Source organism: Sorex araneus, chromosome 7 (assembly GCF_027595985.1).
Source record: "Sorex araneus isolate mSorAra2 chromosome 7, mSorAra2.pri, whole genome shotgun sequence".
Taxonomy (NCBI): domain Eukaryota; kingdom Metazoa; phylum Chordata; class Mammalia; order Eulipotyphla; family Soricidae; genus Sorex; species Sorex araneus.
In genome coordinates, this window is record NC_073308.1 from 24,245,159 (window position 1) to 24,267,067 (window position 21,909).

Sequence of the window (21,909 nt, forward strand, 5' to 3'; positions counted from 1 at the left end):
CAAGTCACACCAGAAAACATCACTTTCTCTCAAGATATGATTTGAAGGATGTTGGTGTAATTCACTGAGCATCTCCTCTAACTAAAGCTTGTTCATTGTTTCACTTGAATTGATCTAACAAATCATAAATTAATAGGCTTTGTCCTAATTTCTATTTCTTACATATTATACACACATATATAACCTTTCCACATTTATGTAAATGTATCCTTCAGAGCTTCAGTTGTGATTGAAAAACATTTACATTTTAGTAAACTGCGCAGGAGGATGAGAGCAGCGTGGAATGCCTTCAAGATCATCAAAGAAGTGGTTAAGAGGACGAAGGACCTCCGACTTCAGACACATCTTTTCGATTCCACTGTTCTTCCTGCACTAACATACGCCTCAGAGACCTGGGCCCTACACAAACAGGATGAGAATGCTATTCGGGGATCCCAAAGAGGAACGAAAAGAGCTATGCTAGGAGTATCACATCTCACTCAAGTGAGAGAAGGAATCCGGAGTTCTGACTTCCATCGACAGTCAAGAATCAGGGACGCTGTCTCGTTTGCCAAGGCATCAAAAATCAGATGTGCTGGTCATGTAATGCGATTCAGAGATGACCGCTGGAATAGACTGCATTCCACGGGATGTCAGAAGACCGCATGGCTGCCCACCAACTAGATGGTCAGATTTCTTCATCAAATCCCTGAATAAACAATTTGAGGCTCTTCCTGTTCCTGGAGCAAGCAGATATCATTGGGCTGCACTAGCACTCGACAGGGACAAATGGCGACATTACTGGCGCCCACTTGAGCAAATCGAAGATCAACGGGATGACAAGTAATACAAGTGAAGTGATACATTTTAGTGAAAATTAAAATTAGGATATAAATCCAAAATAAATAGTGACAGCGTAATTATGGACCATTCTTAATATAAAGTTGAGAATGTGTTTTACATAATATTAAATAGAATATTATATACACAAGCTGGAGTGATAGCACAGTGGGTAGGGTGTTTGCCTTGCATGCAAACGACCCAGGTTCGATTCCTCCATCCCTCTTGGAGAGCCTGTCAAGATACGGAGATATCCTGCCCCCATGGCAGAGCCTGGCAAGCTACCCGTCGTGTATCCGATATGCCAAAAGCAGTAACAACATGTCTCACAATGGAGGCGTTACTGGTGCCCACTCAAACAAATCGATGAACAACGGGATGACAGTGCTACAGTGCTATTATATACATACATTTCTTACATACTATACACACATATAATATATATATGTATATATACATATGTATAAATGTTTGTATATGTTGTTTACCCCCGTGTATCTATGTATCTGCCTACGTATCTATCCCTAAAGTTAGCTGCTTTGTTTTTATATTCTTTCATCTTTCTAGATTTTTATAACTATAGTGAGATTTCCTACTTGTATAAACTAATTTCACTTCCGTTCAATAAAAGGTGCTACTTATTCTTGATCTTTTTGTTTCCTTTGAGAGACCTATGTGAAGTCTTCCTGCTGTGTTTAATAGAATAACTACAACAAATTGACCTTCATTTTCCACTGTGTTCTTTGTCACATCAATGTTATTTTGTGTTGTTCTGGTTTTTACTGAAGTGCATTGTAATGGTGAGACAGGGAATTTTGATTTCATTTAGCATCGATTTTTAAAAATTTATTCACTTACTTTTTAACTTGATGTGACTGTCTGAAATGAAAGGCTTCAAAGTTTTTCTAAGGAATCTAAGCTGGTGTATACTTAGTAATAGTTTTTCCCTTGTAGAGTCACAAAGCATTTTCTTTCTTTATATTATTGGTTTGGGGACCACAATTGATGGTGCTCAGGGATTATCCTGCCTCTGTGCTCAGAGATTACTCCTAGCAGTGTTTGGGAACCACATGCTGTGTCTAAGATAGAACCCTGTGGTTTCCATGCAAGGAAGTACCTTATCTCCCGTACTACTTCTCTGGCTCCCAACATTTTCTCATTAAAAAAAATGTTAGTTTAAAGTGCAGAGAAAGTATTTATGGATTTCAATGATATAAATATCAATAAATACTATATTAAAGTATTAAACTATAAGTTGTACATATGCATGCACACATGTATATTTTTTCATAAATGTGATATATACATGTAAGGCAATTATAAGCACTGAAAAGTTACATCTTCTGTATTCTACATCAAGATTATAAACTTTACTATGTAAATTATGAAGATCATATACAACATTTACATGATATTAACAAATTAACCATTAAACACCATTCAAACAACTCCAGTAGAACATTTTTACTGAAAACAATATTAGTGAAATTTATCTGGATTTTGGTATTTATTTTAACAACAAAACCCATTTTTTTTGGTTTTCATGCCAAACTAGTTTTTCTCAAGAGTTTACTCCTGGCTTTGCATTTAGGAGTCACTAGTGGTGATTTTTGGCTGCGACTATATGTGGTGCCAGAGTTCTAAACTGGCCACGCCACATGCAAGGCAAACACCCAGCCTGCTGTACTAGCTCTCTAAACCTAGTCAAAATCATTAGATAAGGTAAATTATTAAGTATTTTTGGTGCTTGGGAATAACTATATTTTAACCAAATACAACTTTATATTATTTAAATAATTCAATTTAAAGAGTGCTTTCTAAGTGTACACATTGAGAAATTATTAGTTCTGAAAAATGATCATTTTGTTGTAGAAAATCAAATTTCACCTGATTCGAACAGATATACATATTTAATTGTAGTACATTAGAGATTTGTATACACTGCAGGTTTCCAAAAACAATTTAAAATTTCAGTTTCCAATTTCTTAACCATTTACAATATGTTTACGTACATTGTTTTATAAAATAAGGATTGGCAAGATAGTATAAAATTTAAGGTGCTTGCCTTACATGAGGTTGATTAGCTCGCCGACACTACATACAGCTTCTCCAGCACCACCAGGAGTAAGCCCTGAGCAAAACAGTCAGCGTTTAGCACTGCTGATTGCAGCTGCAAACCATCTGCCTTCAAATAAAGAAGAAGCCAATAATCCTGAAGACCTCACCAGATGCTGGTTATTAAGTGGGAGACAATGAAGGATCATTTTGAATTCTTTCGTGAAGTGGAAATAAAGACATTGTATTCAAGTATCCCACCCATGCACTTTGTTACAGAGTTTGTATTAAATCTCAAATACATCATCATTTGAGACTTAATCTCAATGATTAATCTCAACGTCTAAATACATCAAATAAATCATCCTCATTGTTTAAATTAAGTGATACTCATTCCAAGTGGAGTGACCAAGAAGATGGTCCTTATTCATGACTATTATCTGCACAACTTTATTGATAAGATTAAGTCTTTGACTGAGTCTAGATGATCATTACACAAGTCCTAGAGGTGTTCTATGTCCTTGATGTTCCTGGAATACAAGTGTCAAGAGTGAAAATCTTCCTTAGATGACTATTTTAATGTTAAGAAGATGTAGACAGAGTACTGAAATGTCATTTCCCTACGTATTCATGCCCCCAATACAATAATCAAATCTCCATCTATATGGAGTATGTGTTATGTTGAAAATTATTCCACTTGGCTATTGGCTTCCTTTAACCTTTTATGAGAGAATAAACGAAGGTAAAGCTAAAATAATACAATAAGGTGTTTCTTTTAACTTAAAACTTATAATTGATGAACTCTATTCTCACATATCTGAAAATACATATCTATATATGCTTCTATAATTTCATAAAGTGGGAGGGCCTTTTGCTTCAGTCAATATTAACAAAAGCGTTATCTAGAAAAGTCTCAGTTGTTGAATTGGGACCGCTTTCTTGCATACATTGTTTTCTGTAGTGCTGTTTCTCTTAAAAACATCCAAGTGACAAGCTCTTGAGTTCTTCCATGTGATCAATATATCTAAGAAAGCAAGAGCACACTATAAAATTCAATAGACTTTTTTAAAAAATTGCATTATTTGCATGCCTCATGTTGGAGACTAGTAATGCTAGCATATACATTGAAAAGCATAGCACTGCACTGTAGGACTGTCATCGCGCTGTTCATTGATTTGCTCGAGCGGGCACCAGTAACGTCTCCATTGTGAGAGTTCTTGTTACTGTTTTGGGGATATCAAATACTCCACGGGTAGCTTGCCAGGCTCTGCCATGTGGGTGGGATACTCTTGGTAGCTTGCCGGGCTCTCTGAGAGGGATAAAAGAATCGAACCTGGGTCGGCCGAGTGCAAGGCAAAAGCCCTACCCGCTGTGCTATCTCTTCAGTCCATTGAAAAGCATTAGTTGTTGATGAATTATTTTCAGCAAAAATGTATAAAGACCGAATAAATGGAAAGACCTTTAACGACTTTCAAAACTGTATGTCTAATTAGTGATGGTAGAATATTTGGTGAAAACGGTTACTTTTGGCTACTTTGATCTTTCCGCAAGATATAAAAATGATGAAGAAGGCTCTAGCACAGTTTATAATAGTGTTAAAGCTTATTATTTTTAGTGGACAAATTGACTGTACTTGCACCACCACCAAAATGCCAGAAAACCTTTACCACTATCATCTTATGACACATTTGGCTATTCTGACATGTATTTAGTATTAGTAGTAGAGTTTAGTATCATCAAAAAAGAAAAAGAAAAACTCTCATTCAATTTTCTTTCTTCCCTCTCCTTGAAAATATGTTTTGCTGTCTTCCTTGCATCAGAATCCAGTTTACCATGAGTTATTTCATATAAGCACATTGTGTATTTTTCCTTATAAAATTTATGCCATAATCTTTATGAGAACATTTTGTTTTGACAGAAATATCTGAGAACTTATTTTGCCCAAAATTCACTAATGTATTACAAATGACCTACATAATAAACACTTTTTTAAATTTTGTAGCTATCTGACATTAATTATGTAAGCACCTCCTGTATGATAGGTACTTCAAAATTGTTCTTTCTTCTACTGTCACTGTCATCCCATTGCTCATCGATTTGCTCGAGCAGGCACCAGTAACATCTCCATTTTGAGACTTGTTACTGGTTTTGGCAAATCGAATATGCCATGGTAGCTGGGCTCTCCGAGAGGGGCGGAGAAATCGAACCTTGGTCGAGTGCAAGACGAATGCCCTACCCGCTGCTGGCTGGGTAGGGCATTCACCATGCATGCGGCCAACCCGGCTTCAATTCCTTCGCCCCTCTCAGAGAGCCCGACAAGCTATCTCACCTGCACGGCAGAGCCTGGCAAGCTACCTGTGGTGTATTCAATATACCAAAAATAGTAACAACAAGTCTAAAAATGGAGACATTACTGGTGTCCGCTCAAGCAAATCAATGAGCAACGAGTCGACAGTGATACAGTTCTTTCTTCTACAATCCTAAGTAATAGAAGGAAGAAATCTAAATAGTAAACACTTTAATTTATTTCTTCCTTGTTACTCAGCATGTGCCCCTGAGTCATCCAGGAGGAGATGTAACACACAAAAATAATAAAAATTCTTTTGTATCATATAAATGTAAGTAAAACTAATATCCTGACTTTTCCCTAATGTTTCATATAAACTTGCTCTCAGCCCAAGTTTTTGCATTAATATAGAAATGCCATTTTAATTAAAACACACATTTTGCAATATTAAAGGATTTGGAGGCCATTTAGTAAGGTCCTTTTATTAGTTAGAATGGAAGTTTGGCTGTGGTAGTATAAGTAAGATAATACTGGCTTAGAAAAAAATACAATTCGTTACTCTCTTAAATAGCAGTAAAAATGTAAACAATCCAGAAATGACACTGTAGCATCCACAAGGTGGAGTTCTATATTCTACTTATATATTTGGGGGGAGTACTTAGCTCAGACCTGATTATGCTTAGAGCTTGCTCTTGACTTTGCAATTAGAACTCACTTGGGTTGGAAGTAGGGAATCTCATGCCATTTCAGGTATCAAACGTTCTTCGGCTGTGTGCAAGGAGCACGTTTTACCCTCTGTACTATCTCTTTAGCACCAAGAACTTGACATTCTTAATAACCTTCTTTCAAAATCATTTAACCATCATTTTTGGATTTTAGCTAGGGGGTAAAAGAGGAGTTAAAAGGGATCTTCGACCCTACTAGGAGTGATTTCCTGAGCACACATTGAGGAGTAAGCCCTGAGCACAGCCAGGTATGGCCGCTAAACGAAACAAAACAAAATTTAAAAAAAGCATGTAATTCTTTTCCTTTAAGGAAACAGCTCAGAAATTTCATTTCATGCATCACTTCCACTTCCTTACTTAACTTTCCTTTTAACTCCTTTATGTCATGGATGTTGAGGAACTTTTGGCTAAAACTAGGGTTTGTATACTGGCAAACAAAGAGGAGCTGCAATGAAAGACGGAAAAAAATAACTCTAGAATAGTTGCCCAATTTGTGTTTGAGGTCTATTAGGTCCTGAGGAGAGTTGAAATTGATATTGGGAAGCATTCACAGAGCATCCATGAAGTCAAGCAAGTTCTTATCAGGATGTACACAAGACACCTTTGTAGAAATACCAAAGCATTATTCTTTTTTCCATCTTTTTGACATATGTATTGATGATTTTTGAAGCAAAACTTGATATATTGGTATAGATCAAGATGGTGCAACTAAACTACTTACTGATATATTTTCTTTCTAGTCTGCAAGATTGTGGAAATAAAAATGTATGTATAGATATCCAAAATACATATGCACTGAAAAATGTTCTTAGTAGCACATTTAAAAAACATGCTTTTTTTTTTAAAGCCCTACTCTTTTTTGTTGTTGTTCATTAGGGCCTTATTCCACAGTGTTGATAAAGAAGCTTCCAGGGACTTCCAGAGAAAGGTCAGATAAAGAAACCAGTTTTTAGCATAGTCTATTGTCTAAGTCCTATTACGTAGGACTTAAGCTTTGACAATTGATTTCTAGTCACAAAAACATGACCAAACTTCAAAAGATGCAAAGAGTTTAAAATGAAACAAATATTTGCATTTATTCTTTCAGTAAATTCTCCCTGCCCCCCCACCCCCAGCAACACCCCTAGTCATTATTCTAGGTCAGGGGTAGAAGAAGCTAGAACCTACGTCTGAAGCTCATTGCTCCATCCCAGACAGCCAACAGAGGGCACCTCACACATGCTCCCTCCAACTGAAGAAACCGGCACACGCTAATAAACCTCATTATGCCCATCACACACCCACACTCACATCACATACTTTGTCACATGGGGCTTTTAAGTATTCATATTTTTGCTGTGTAGATGTCATATGAATATATTTATATGCTATGTAAAAGTGTAAAATATATATTTGGCTCTATATATCTGGATATATAGAAGGACTGGGCCTCTTCCACCCAGATCCCCCATTTTTCAGTAGTTAAGCAGTCACACCCAGAAACTGCCCCTGGTGCCACATAATCCTATCAATGGCCAACATCTAGAGACTGTAAAACCAAGCTCCTGGAAGCGGAGACATCTAATAGCCTAGTTCTCCCTCTTGGAGAACCTGACAAGCTACTGAGAATCTATTGCACTCTTGGGAGAGCCTGGCAAGCTCCCCGTGGCATAATCATATCCCAAAAATGGTAACCCATATGTATATATATACATATATAAATGCCTATATATGCACATGTATATATATATACATACTGTATATACATACATATATAAATATATATCTCTTGGAGAGCCAGCCCGGCAAGCTACTGAGAGAATCCCGCCCACAGGGCAGAGCCTGGCAACCTACGTGTGGCATATTTGATATACCAAAACCAGTAACAATAGGTCTCATTTCCCTGGTCCTGAGAGAACCTCCAATAACTGGGAAAGACAAGTAAGGAGAGGCTGCTAAAATCTCAGGGCTGAGTGTAATAGAGACGAACAAATTGAGACGAGTAAATCAACGAACAACAGGATGACAGTGGTACAGTGATATATCTGGATAATTGTGAGTAAAATATTCATTCAGTTGTACTTTATGATGGAAATCAAAGACATAACATACTGTTATATATGACGTGTATTTAGAATATAAAATATTTCAATGATGGCTGAATAAGACAGCTGCACAACGATCATCAATAACCATTGGTACTTTTAGAATCAGACCTGGTAGAGATATTTATATCAACGGCTTGCAAATACTTGAATCAGAAATATTTTTCCTTAAAAAGATGTTTTATAAACTGTTATAAACAGGGTACTACATGTAATATTTCAATGCCCCCTTGCTACTCCGTGAAATAGGTGTGCACTGTAGCACTGTCATCCCGTTGTTCATCAGTTTGCTTTGCTCAAGTGGGCACCAGTAGCGTCTTCATTGTGAAAGTTATTACTGTTCCTGACATATTGAATATGCCACGGGTAGCTTGCCCGGCTCTGTCATGTGAGTGGGATACTCTCAGTAGTTTGCTGGGCTCTCCGAGAGGGACGGAGGAATCAAACTGGGTCAGCCACATGCAAGGCAAATGCCCTACCCGCTGTGCTATATAGGCACAATAGCAAAAATTAATATGCACTGTATCACTGTCATCCCATTGTTCATTGATTTACTTGAGTGGGAAACCAGTGACATCTCTAGTATGAGACTTTTTGACATATCGAATATGCCACAAGTAGCTTGCCATGTGGGCAGGATACTCTCAGTAGTTTGCTGGGCTCTCCGAATGGATGAAGAAAAATTAATATAGTTACATTAATTTTAAGGAGTTAAATATAGTGATTTTTTATAATTGCTATGTTGTTTATTTTTAAGTTAAAATGTTGTTAATTACCTTCAGCATTTTAGAATAGCAAACACTCATGGTATTGTGAAAATTTTAAGCTTCAGAATTTAGTTAAATAATAAAAGGGTGTTTGATGTCAAATGAATTCACTAGAAGGAAAAGAGAATCTTTTGCAGAATGGGTGAGATCAATCAGAATGCCATGTTCTATGAAAATGGGAGAATTACACTTAAAATATGTGGAGAAACCTCAATCTTGTCATCATTATATAGGAAGCATCAAAAAAGTATATTAATGGCAAGGTAGCAGGTTTCAAAATCTCATTTTGCTTTTTATCAAATATTTACAGTATCATAGAATGAAAACCATTTATTAGGATGGCATAATTTTAAGTGAAAAATGGAGAAAAATTGTATGGTTACACAACAAAAAGTGGTTTAATTCACTGGTATTGTTTATCCAATTCCACTTTCAAATTATAAAATATATAGTCTTATAAACAACATCTTTTTTTTCAACTTATCTTACTAACCAATTATACTACACCAAATATTTTTTTGGATGGAGGGGTGGTTAATGTCATTATATATTAATTTATTTAAATGGGTAAAATAAAAGCCAAAATGTTTGGGCTTTTATTTTTACTTAAATTTTACTTAAGTTATCTACAAAAATTTTCACTTTACTTTCTCATTTTTAGTGAAAGTAAAGTGAAAATAGGAAAAATTCCAAATTCAATAAGACTTCATCTACCCTGTCTCTGTGCATGTGTGTGTGGTGAGTAATAGCCACCAGAGGAATTATGCTAAATTGAAAAGGAGAGTCAACAAAAGCCTCTAGCAATATTTGATATATTTACTTTAGAATTTTGAAAACAAATACTTATTTCTATAGTTTGAGCTGAGTTCCAAATAATATGTCTTTACTTTGCTCATTTATTTACTGTCAACATTATTAAACTTTAATAATTCCATATTTTCTTACATATATTCTACTATTATGACATATCTAACTAACTTTCTAGTAGAAGCTAATGTGAATCTTGCTCCAATTTCCTGTGATGACAGAAATTCATATGTAACTTAGTTGGACATACAAGTACTGTGCACTGCCGTCCTGTTGTTTATTGACTTGCTGGTCAGGCACCAGTAATGTCTCCATTGTGAGACTTGTTAGAAGCTTTAAAAAATAACTAAATTTTAAAGAAGTAAAGTAAAGTAAACAGTAAAGTAAACAGTTTTATGTATAGAACCCAAATGACTTCTTTCTTTTTTAAAAAAATAATTTATTTATTTTTTAGTTAGTGAGTCACAGTGAGGGTACAGTTACAGATTTACACATTTTCGTGCCTGTTTTTCCCTCATGCAATGTTGGAGAGCCCATCCCTTCACCAGTGTCCATTCTCCACCACTTATGAACCTAGTATCTCTCTCACCCCCCTGTCCCATCCCCCCACCCCACTCCGCCTCTGTGGCAGAGCATAACAGTTTGTTCTATCTCTCTCGTTTTGAATGTTGTGGTTTGCAATAGGGGTATTGAGTGGCCATCATGTTTAGTCTCTAGTCTACTTTCAGCGTGCATCTCTCTTCCTGCTCGGGATTTCCAATCACATTTTACTTGGTGTTCCCTTCTCTATCTGGGATTACTTTCCCCCAGCGTGTGAGGCTAGCTTCCAAGCCATGAAGCCAACCTCGTAGTATTATATGCTACTATTGTTGAGTATTACTTTCCTACTCTGCCATATTATATTCCACAGATGAGTGCAATCTTTCTATGTCTGTCCCTCTCTTTCTGACTCATTTTACTTAGCATGATACTTTCCATGTTGATTCACTTATATGCAAATTTCATAACTTCATTTTTTCTAACAGCTGCATAGTATTCCATTGTATAGATGTACCAAAATTTCTTTAACCAGTCATCTGTTCTTAGGCACTCAGGTTTTTTCCAGATTCTGGCTATTGTAAACAGTGCCAAAAGACTTCTTTCTAAGAAGAAATGCCTACTAAATGCAAAGAGAACAAAGGGACTAAGGGAAATAATATGGAAGACTTTTCAAAAAAGAAAAAGCCTGAGAGATAGTTCAGCAGATAACATACTTTTGTCGCATATCGGACATGGGTTCAGTCACTGGCAACCAATATATTACCCTGAATCACCCCAGAAGTGATATCTGACTTCAGAGCCAGGAGTAAGCTCTGAATACTGCCTGATATGCCTCACCCACCAAGCCCCCTCAAAAAGGATTAAAAATCACTTCACCCACATAGATAGTATGTGCTGGGGAATTTGACATGTATGTGCTCCTTCTGGATACAATACACAGCATTGTTCATGATCCACTCAGCAGCACTGGGAATGATCCCTGAGCAGAGATCCAGGAGTGATCCCTGAGCACAGACCCAGGAATAAGGCCTGACTTTACTGCTGGGCCCCAAACCACTAACCTCCCTAAAAAAAAGAGATTTTTGAACAGATTAACACAGTGCAAGACATTGAACTAGACTCATAGAGTGGGGAGGAAAATAGACAGAAGTCTGAAAACTGTCTTAGAGAAAGAAAGGCTATACTTTTACATCATATACTTGGTATGGGACTGGTATTCAAATGTAAGATTTGGCTATATGTTTATTAAAGATCAAAAGACATCATCGTTTCATATGCTCTAGGGAGAGTAAAGTCAAGGGAAACCCAGTGTCAGTAAAAGCTTGGAGTAGCTGATTATGTCTCTCATGGAGGATAGGATTATTAAACAGTACAGGCAGCAACTCCAACTGCTGCATACTTTATAGCTTACCGCTTCTACTCTTTAGTATATATCAGGAAAGATTAAAGCTGTGTCAACAGAAAAAAAATTAGACCTAAATATTCATAGCAACTTTATCTATTCAAGCTCGAAAATGGACATAACCAATTGGCCATCAAATAATTCATGGCTGAACAAGATTTGATAGACCCATAATACAGTTATATGATATAATATGGATAATCCTGAAAGAACTTTGACAGCACTATGGAAGAAAATAGCCACAACATTCTATATTTTGGATTATAACACATGTTTATGATATGTGAATTTATGACTCTAAGTGAAGAGATGAAGTAAGTTATTGGAGATGAATAACTTAGGACTGCTTTGGAATGCACCCAGGACTGCTAATATGTACTGGTTTTTATTTGGAAAAATATGATAAAGCTCAAAATATTGTAGGACTAGTTGCACAATTTGATATTTCTAATACAGGTTTTTAATGCATTTGCTTTATTTTTTTTTACTTAAGCAACTCAATTATTGATTTCCCCACAGTTAAAGTATTAAGTCAAAATTCAAACATTTAAAACCTAATATATAGACTACAAACGAGTACAATGATTCTGTCTATACCTCTCCTTCCGACTCATTTAACTCATTTAACTCATTTAACTCATGATATTGTTCATGTACATCCTTTTATAAGCAAATTTCAAAACTTCATTGTTCCAAATAGTTGCATAGTATTCCATTGTTTTGATGTATCATCATGAATCACAAAATCCGTTAATCATCGATTTTTTGGAGCAGGCTCAGTAACCTCTCCATTCGTCCTTTCCCTGAGATCTTAGAAGTCTCCCTGGACTCAGCCCTCCCAACGGTGTCACTCTGGAGGTTCTTTCAGGGCCAGGGGAATGAGATCCAGCTTGTTACTGGATTTAGCATATGAATGCACCATGGGAAGCTTGCAAGGCTGTCCCATGTGGGCAGGAAACTCAGAAGCTTACCAGTCTCTCCTATAGGGAGAAGTAGGCTACAAGATATCGAGTGGCCCCAAAGCGAGTCTCTTGCCCGCACGCCTGGCTGTCTTCCCCAGGACCCCTCGGAGGGGATAGGCTCCAGCTTCCCTCCCCACCCCAAGCAGAGCTCCCGGCGGCCGAAGACCCCCAGAACCTAGCTACAGTCATGCTCAAGGCCCCTCTCCACACATTCAGACAGGCCTCACACATGAAGGTACCAGCAGAGGAACCCAGGTGTGTGTAATCCCATCACTGGCCAACATTCAGAGACTTAAAAACAAGCTTAAAAGCAAGATGTATCATAGTTTCTTTAATCAGTCACCTATTCTCAGGCACTTGGGCTGTTTGCAGATTTTGGCGATTGTGAACAGAGTTCAATGAGCACAGAAGTGAAGATAATATTTCTGCTATGTGTTTTTGGGTCTCTGATTATTCTGCCAGAAGAGGTATAGCTTGGTTATATGGAAGTTCAATTTCTAGCTATTTGAGGAATGCCCATAGAGTTTTCCAAAAAGACATCAGTCAGCATTCCCACCAACAAGCGTCCCTTTTTTCCCCCACAACCACACTAGCATTAGTTACTCCTGTTCTTTTTGAAGCATAATATGAGACTGATACCCATAGACAGTAGGAACAATGACCAGGAAGATTGGTTCATGGCTGAGGTAGAAGGCAGTTGGAATAGAGAAGGGACCATCTGACAAAGATAGTTGGAAAAACCCTCTAGGTAAGAACTATGTGCTGAAAAAAGTACCAACAAGAAAAAAGGTAAAAAAAATATATATGATAACTTCTCAGTACCTGTATTGCAAATTATAATGGCCCAAAGAGTAGAGAGAGAGAGAGAGAGAGAGAGAGAGAGGGTGGGGGGGAGTACCTTTCATAGAGATGGGCTGTGGGCAGGGTGGCAGGAGGAAAGCTAGGGACATTAGTGGTGAAAAATGCACAGTGGGGAAGGATGGATGTTGGAACACTGTATGACTAAAACCTGATCATGTGCAGCTTTGTAATTCTGTACCTCACAGTGAAGCAATTAAAAAGAAAATTAATATAAATATACATTTCTGGTATTTTCCTGACATATTTATCTCAGATATTTATTCTTGTATATTTTAACCTGAATTTTAATAAATGTATACAACAATTTTTATAAAATCACACAAATGAGTAAATACATATTAAACTAGTAAATCAGTAAGCTGTTTCTTAAAATTATACCAGCTCCAATATGCTATCAATATGTCACTATTCATCTAATTTACACACACTTTTCACAAAAAGTTTTGAATTTACATTGGATGAAATTTATGGTATTCTGAAGATTGGTCAAATGAAATGAATATTAGGTATTTTATTTAAATATTACCAGTTCTTCTTACTGTTCTCCTTGCAATATGATTGTCAAATTTTAGTTTTACTGTTCACTGCAATGAGTATTACTGATTGTCATATAACTTGTTGATACTTTTAATTTAAAAACATACTAACACTAGTATATGCATTTGCTTGTGTCTTCACACTGGAAATTTATTTCAATTTACTCCTTAAATACTCAAGAAAACATACTTCTTTCAAATAATTTCTACTTTTATAAATAACACTGGACTGGAGCAATAGCACAGTGGGTAGGGTGTTTGCTTTGCATGCAGCTGACCAGGGTTCGATTCCTCCATCTCTCTCAGAAAGCCCGGCAAGCTACTGAAAGTATCCTGCCCATATGGCAGAGCCTGACAAGCTAGCCATGGCATATTTGATATGCCAAAAAAACAGAAACAATAAGTCTCACAATGGAGATTACTGGTGCTCGCTCAAGCAAATCGAACGAGAAAATCGAACAGAACGACAGTGCTACGATGCATAAATAACACTGTGCTATGAATACCACCACACTATATTTAAAAATAAACTGAGGATACTCTCAAAACAAAGTTAATTGTTTACATCATCATTGTTGCCTTACCTTTGTCTCGGCAGACTGATGAGAGGTTGCTTATGACACCTCTTGCTAAGGCTAAAGAGCTTGTGCACAATTTTCTGTGCCTTTAGGAAAAGTTGCTTCATGCTGTTCTCCAGTTGTTCATAGCGGCGCTGAAAATTAGAATCCATTGTCCACAAATGCAGTATGGTAGATGTGTTGAGAAAATAATTTATGGGTAGCCTCTTCATAAAGAATTTAAACTCATCTGGAAAAGAAAGTGAAGATTAAACATTTCAATTTGAAAACAAGCGCCTTGCCCTTTCTCCTAGACACATAGAATATGCTAATATTAAAACAGAAATGCAATTGGCTTTAGTGAATTGCAAATAAGTAGATGGATTATTTTGATGTTCCAAGATTACTTGTTTACTCTGTTCCACTTAAAGTAAGACTCAATGAATGATAATCATACAAATATTATGGATTCAAGAAATAATTGGACACACTGGAGATCATATTTTGCATGTAAGATCTCCGAGTTTGATTTGAGTTTTCCAATAATCCCCAAGCACCACCAGGTGAGTTCCCTAAGTATCAACCTGTCAGTAGTACCTAAGCACAGCTCAGTGTGGCCTTAAATAATCACTGTCACTGTCACAGTCATCCCATTGTTCATTGATTTGCTCGAGTGGGTACCAGTAACGTCTCCATGGTAAGACTTGTTGTTACTGCTTTTGGCATATTGAATATGTCACGGGTAGCTTGCCAGGCTCTGCCGTGTGGGTGGGATACTCACAGTAGCTTGCCGGGATCTCTGAGAGGGACAGAGGAATTGAACCCAGGTCAGCCTCGTGCAAGGCTAACACCATACCAACTGTGCTATCACTACAATAAAGTATACTATTTAAGCAGATATTTAAAGTTAAATTTAAAATACTTCATAGCCTTATTTTAATGGCAAAGTAGATTGAACTTCCAAATTTAGAGTGTCCTGGAAATCTATCATAAACTTAATGGGTATAAAGTGAAGAACCGATTCCTATTCACTTATCTGGAAAATACCTTGCATGCTCCCGGTGGTTCAGGGGGGAGAGGAAGAACCTACCAAATCAAACAAACTCATTGGAGCATAAAGAAAAATAAGCTATGGCTTGCAGACACACAACTTGTATTTATCAAACACTGTAAAGTGGTTCCCAAGGAAAGGATTTGGTTTTGGTTGTTCCTCTCTTGACCCTCAAGTTGCCCTATCTCGAGAAATTGTAACAAAATCAGTGATGCTGTGTCATACTTTCTGTTTTCATCTTATATAGCCAAAGAAAACTTATTAAAATTTCTTTCAATTAGCAAATGAAGGTAGGTTCTATTGAAGGTGCTTTATAAGAGTGAAATAGAATAATTAAATTTTAAGTAATCAGTTGATACTTATCGCTCAATGGACGTTCTCTCCACGAATGGTGGTCATAAGGTAGCTTTCATATTGGGCATTAGTGCTACAGCTCAATTCAAACATTGCATATTAAGGAAATGTTTTCACGCATTTTCATTAACTCACCATATAGTGTATAAAATTAGTAAAAGTATTTATAAATGAAAAAAGTTGTAAAGTAAAAAGTTGTATTTAATGATGCACTCTAAAAACCCTTAACTAGCTATATTCTAATTTGTCATGAAATAAGAGCTAAAATATGTGTTGAGAAAAAATATAAAATGATTTAAAATTCATGCATAGATTATATTTGGTAATCACTTATTTGGAATTATCTTCTTTAAAAACGTAATCAATTTAGTAATGGCAATATAATGTACATTATTGTCACTATGGTTAATGATACTGTGTTCAATATTTGGAAAGTTCTCATCACATGAAGAATTTGTAACTGTATATGATGGTGGATGTTAACCAAATTTTTTCTGTGACATTATCAATAACAGATTTAAATTTCCATTTCATTTAATTTATATATTCATTTAAAACTAGTTGATTTTAAAGGCACAAGTATAGCTATTATTATTTAACTAAATTTAGGCAAAGTGTGTAGTAACCCTTTCTTATGTGTAAAAACAATGAAAAACAAAAGTATTGTTCTCATTTTAGCATTTTAAAGCCTTCAATTATCATTGACATTCATATGAATATGTCATATTGAGTCACATTTCTTATCGTAAAGCATAATAATACATACACATATTTGAATAAACAAATTATATGTATTTTCTACATTAGGATTATGTCAATACCAGATATAAACTAGTTCACACACAACTAGAAAATGATATTTAAAAATAAAAATTATATTAATAATATTGGAATGTCTTTTCTTCTTTTCTAAATAAAGAGACCTGATATCTTTTGAGCATTGCAAAACAACAAAGGATGATTTATACCAGGAGAGTTAGGGAATAACTTTAAAGGATTTTTATATGCTTCAAATTATTCTCTTATATAAGTAGTGCATAAATAAGAGATTCATTTGACAATTCCAATTTCACAGTAACCTACATTTTGTTTAGTACCATATGTCTCTTCTAAGAAATTCCCTCTTTTGAATAAAGGAATTGATGCATGGAAATTGGAAAGCATTCCTTGGATTATTCACAGAGCAGATGCCACTAGTTTGAAAACTAATCATTCATTTCATTGTCATCATTTATTTGAACACTTTTGATAAGCCTATATTTTTTCTCGGGTATACATATTTTAAGTATTTTCATATTTTGCTATTATTGCACTCTGAACATTTTGTTATCAAAACCTTTTTAGTCAAACTAAATAATATTTGAAAATAAAATTTACTGAATTTCACTAAAGTGTGTCTAATAGTTTGTCAGCTGAAAAATGTCACAATGTAATTTCTAAGAAACAATTTCAACATGACACTTGAATAATTACTTCATTATGAAGTCATTAAGAGTCAACACTGACAGTCACCCAAAACATTTATTGGACACCTGTTGTGTAAAAGCATACAGATGTTTTAGTCTGTGACAGTGATATTGGATAAACTTTTATCTTAATTCGTTTTTAAAACTGATATATGGCAAAACTATTTTCAAGGGCTACAATAACGTAAGTAGCATCAAAACTTCTTACTTCAAAACAACAGAATTTCTGGAAATATTTTTTGGGATAGCTTTGCTTTATTTTCAATAATTAGTAAATTACTTATTTATAGAATAATTTTTTTTTTGCTTGTTGAGGCACATCCAGCGATGCTCAGGGGTCACTCCTGGCTCTGCACTCAGAAATTACCCCTGGCCGTGCTCAGGGGACCATATGGGATGCTGGAAATCGAACCTGGGTCGGCTGCATGCAGGGCAAACGCCCTACCCACTGTGCTATCACTCCAGCCCCTAGAATAAATATTTTAATACCAATTTAGAATTATTTTATAAATATAGTATTTTCAAAAATTAAAAGAGAAACTATATGATTGAAGGATTTTATATAAAATTTTCATCCAATGCAAAGTGGAAAATAATATACGATTGCTTTTAAAATAAAAAAAGACTTAGACTTATTTGGGTTTTAATTTAATTCTAAAATAATAAAATTAATACCACATAAAATAAGCAAGAAAAGGTAAATTCAATTCTACATTCTGAATGGTCTACATTCTTAGCAGTGATCAAATGGAGATATAATATAAAAGGTCTACATTTTTAGCAGTGTTCATATTGAAATATAATTTTGTTAAATATGTATCAATTGAGTATATTTGTGCAATATATTCATGAACACTTTAGAGGAAAATATAATAACAGCAAACCATGATAATAAATATTTTCTATTGAGGGAATTTATGGTTGGTGGATTTCACAAACTAATTTACATAAAGCCAATAATAATACAAATGAGATGTATGTTATTAATGAATTCTGTGGAAAAAAGAGGATTAGTATAGGTGATATGTTTTCAATAAGTTGAAAAAGATACACTGCTTGCTTTCTAGACCACTACTACTTGTTCATTAAAAATCATTATTTTTTCAAAAACAAATGAACAAGGCCTGTTGATTTCTCTCCTTTTTTCCCTCTGATGTAAACTCTAGTTGACACTTGATATTTAATCACAATTTTAAAGTTAATTTTTTCTTATTATCTCTATCTCCCTCTTTCTCTTTATTTCTACCTCTTTCTTATTCAACACATCTTTTTAATTTGGAACAAACTCATGTCTAAGTTTTTCAGTGACAGATAACAAACTTAGGGCCTTACACAAAGAACTCATGAGATCTACCACTAAGCAATAACCCAGAATATCTCTTTTACATGTTTAAATAGTAACAATTTCTCAATAATCTTCATGTTAATTTTACTACAGTAGCTTTGTATTTAGAACGAAAATGAAACTTTGCTTCCTAACTCTAACATCAGTAAAATAGTTTATTAAAACTACTGCCTTCCAAATCAAAGAAGAAATCAAAAAATACTTAGAAACAAATGAGAATGAAGACAAGAGCTGTCAAAACCTATGGGACGCAGCTAAAGCCGTGTTAAGGGGAAAATTTATAGCTCTCCAAGCATTCCTCAGGAAGGAAGAAAGGGCCCACATAGACAGCCTGACTTCACGACTAAAGACCTTAGAAAAGGACCAGAAAAAGGAACCCAAACCAGATCGAAGGAAAGAAATAATAAAAATTAGAGCAGAAATTAATGACATGGAAACCAAAAAGACAATCCGAAAGATCAATGAAACAAAGAGCTGGTTCTTCGAGAAAATAAACAAGATTGATAAACCGCTAGCAAGACTCACAAGGAAAGAAAGAGAAAGAACCCTAATAAATCAAATCAGAAATGAAAAGGGGGACATCATAACAGAAACCAGTGAGATTCAAAAGATCATTAGAGACTTCTTCGAAAGTCTATATGCCACAAAACAGGAGAACCTAAAAGAAATGGATGGATTCCTCGATTCCTACAATCTCCCAAGACTGAACAAAGAAGACTTGGAATACCTGAATAGACCCATCAATGTTAAGGAAATTGAAACTGTGATCAAAAACCTCCCCAAAAACAAAAGCCCAGGCCCAGATGGTTTCACTGGCGAATTCTTCCAAACATTTAAAGAAGACCTGCTGCCTGTTTTCCTCAAACTTTTCCAGGAAATTGAAAAAACAGGAAATCTCCCAAACAGTTTCTCTGAAGCACACATCTCCCTAATACCAAAAGCAAACAAAGACACCACTAAGAAAGAAAATTACAGACCAATATCCCTGATGAACACCGATGCGAAGATCCTCAACAAAATACTGGCAAATAGGATCCAACAACTCAACAAAAAGATCATACATCACGACCAAGTGGGATTCATCCCGGGGATGCAAGGATGGTTTAACATTCGGAAATCAATCAACATAATCCACCATATCAATAAAAGCAAAGATAAAAACCATATGATCATATCAATAGATGCAGAGAAAGCATTTGACAAGATCCAACATCCTTTCATGATGAAAACCCTCGCCAAAATGGGGTTTGGAGGAACTTTCCTCAAGATAGTCGAAGCCATCTATCACAAGCCTACGGCAAGCATTATCCTCAACGGGGAAAAACTAAGGGCCTTTCCTCTGAGATCAGGCACAAGACAAGGATGCCCACTCTCACCACTCCTCTTCAATATAGTACTGGAAGTACTTGCGATAGCTATTAGACAAGAAAAAGAGATTAAGGGCATCCAGATAGGAAAGGAAGAAATCAAACTCTCACTATTTGCAGACGATATGATACTATATCTAGAGAAGCCTAAAACCTCTACTAAGAAACTCTTAGAAACAATAGATTTATACAGTAAAGTTGCAGGCTACAAAATCAATACCCAAAAATCCATGGCCTTCATATATGCAAACAATGAGGCAGAGGAAAGGGACATACAAAAAGCAATCCCATTCACAATCGTGCCCCAGAAAATCAAGTACCTCGGAATCAGCTTAACCAAGGAAGTAAAAGACCTCTACAAAGAAAACTACAAAACGCTACTCCATGAAATCAAAGAGGACATGAGGAAATGGAAACATATACCCTGCTCGTGGATAGGGAGAATCAATGTTGTCAAAATGGCAATACTCCCCAAAGCATTATACAGATTCAACGCGATCCCTATAAGTATACCCATGACATTCTTCAAAGAAATGGATCAAGCAATCTTAAAATTCATATGGAAAAACAAACGTCCAAGTATAGCTAAGACAATTCTTGGGAAAAAGACGATGGGAGGCATCACCCTCCCCAACCTCAATCTTTACTACAAAGCAGTAACAATTAAAACAGCATGGTACTGGAACAAAGGCAGAGCCATAGACCAATGGAATAGGGTGGAATACCCTTACACACAACCCCAAATGTATGACCATCTAATCTTTGATAAGGGAGCAAGAGATGTGAAGTGGAGCAAGGAAAGCCTCTTTAGCAAATGGTGCTGGCACAACTGGACAACCACATGCAGAAAAATGGGCTTAGACCTTGACCTGACACCATGCACAAAAGTCAGATCAAAATGGATTAAAGACCTCAACATTAGACCACAAACCATAAGGTACATTGAAGACAAGGTCGGCAAAACCCTCCATGATATTGAAGATAAAGGTATCTTCAAAGGTGACACAGAACTAAGCAATCTAGTAAAAACAGAGATCAACAAATGGGACTACATTAAACTAAAAAGCTTCTGCACCGCAAAAGATACAGTGACCAGAATACAAAGACTATCCACAGAATGGGAAAGGATATTTACACAATACCCATCAAATAAGGGGTTGATATCAATGGTATATAAAGCACTCGTTGAACTCTACAAGAAGAAAACATCCAACCCCATCAAAAAATGGGGTGAAGAAATGAACAGAAACTTTACCAAAGAAGAAATACGAATGGCCAAAAGGCACATGAAAAAGTGCTCTACATCACTAATCATCAGAGAGATGCAGATCAAAACAACCACAAGATACCACCTCACACCACAGAGACTAGCACACATCCAAAAGAACAAAAGCAACCGCTGCTGGAGAGGATGTGGGGAGAAAGGGACCCTTCTACACTGCTGGTGGGAATGCCGACTGGTTCAGCCCTTCTGGAAAACAATATGGACGATTCTCAAAAAATTAGAAATTGAGCTCCCATTTGACCCAGCAATACCACTGCTGGGAATATATCCCAAAGAGGCAAAAAAGTATAATCGAAATGGCATCTGCACATGTATGTTCATCGCAGCACTGTTTACAATAGCCAGAATCTGGAAAAAACCCGAATGTCCTAGAATGGATGACTGGTTGAGGAAACTTTGGTACATCTATACAATGGAATACTATGCAGCTGTTAGAAAAAAGGAGGTCACAAATTTTTTATTTAAGTGGATCGGCATGAAAAGTTTCATGCTAAGTGAAATGAGTCAGAAAGAGAGAGACAGACATAGAAAGATTGCACTCATCTATGACATATAGAATAACAGAGTGGGAGACTAACACCCAAGAATTGTAGAAACAACTATAAGGAGGTTGACTCCATGGCTAGGAGGCTGGCCTCA

General features: G+C 36.0%; 1 protein-coding gene across 5 annotated transcripts in view; it reads right to left on the reverse strand.

Annotated features, from left to right (window-relative positions):
• Positions 1–21,909, reverse strand: part of BRINP3 (BMP/retinoic acid inducible neural specific 3) — a 419,821-nt gene that overhangs the window by 68,215 nt on the left and 329,697 nt on the right. For all 5 annotated transcript variants that reach the window (XM_055144368.1, XM_055144369.1, XM_055144371.1 and 2 more), the window contains exon 7: positions 14,430–14,652. In XM_055144368.1, coding sequence (XP_055000343.1) covers positions 14,430–14,652 — 223 coding nt within the window. The remainder of the gene's footprint in view (positions 1–14,429; positions 14,653–21,909) is intronic.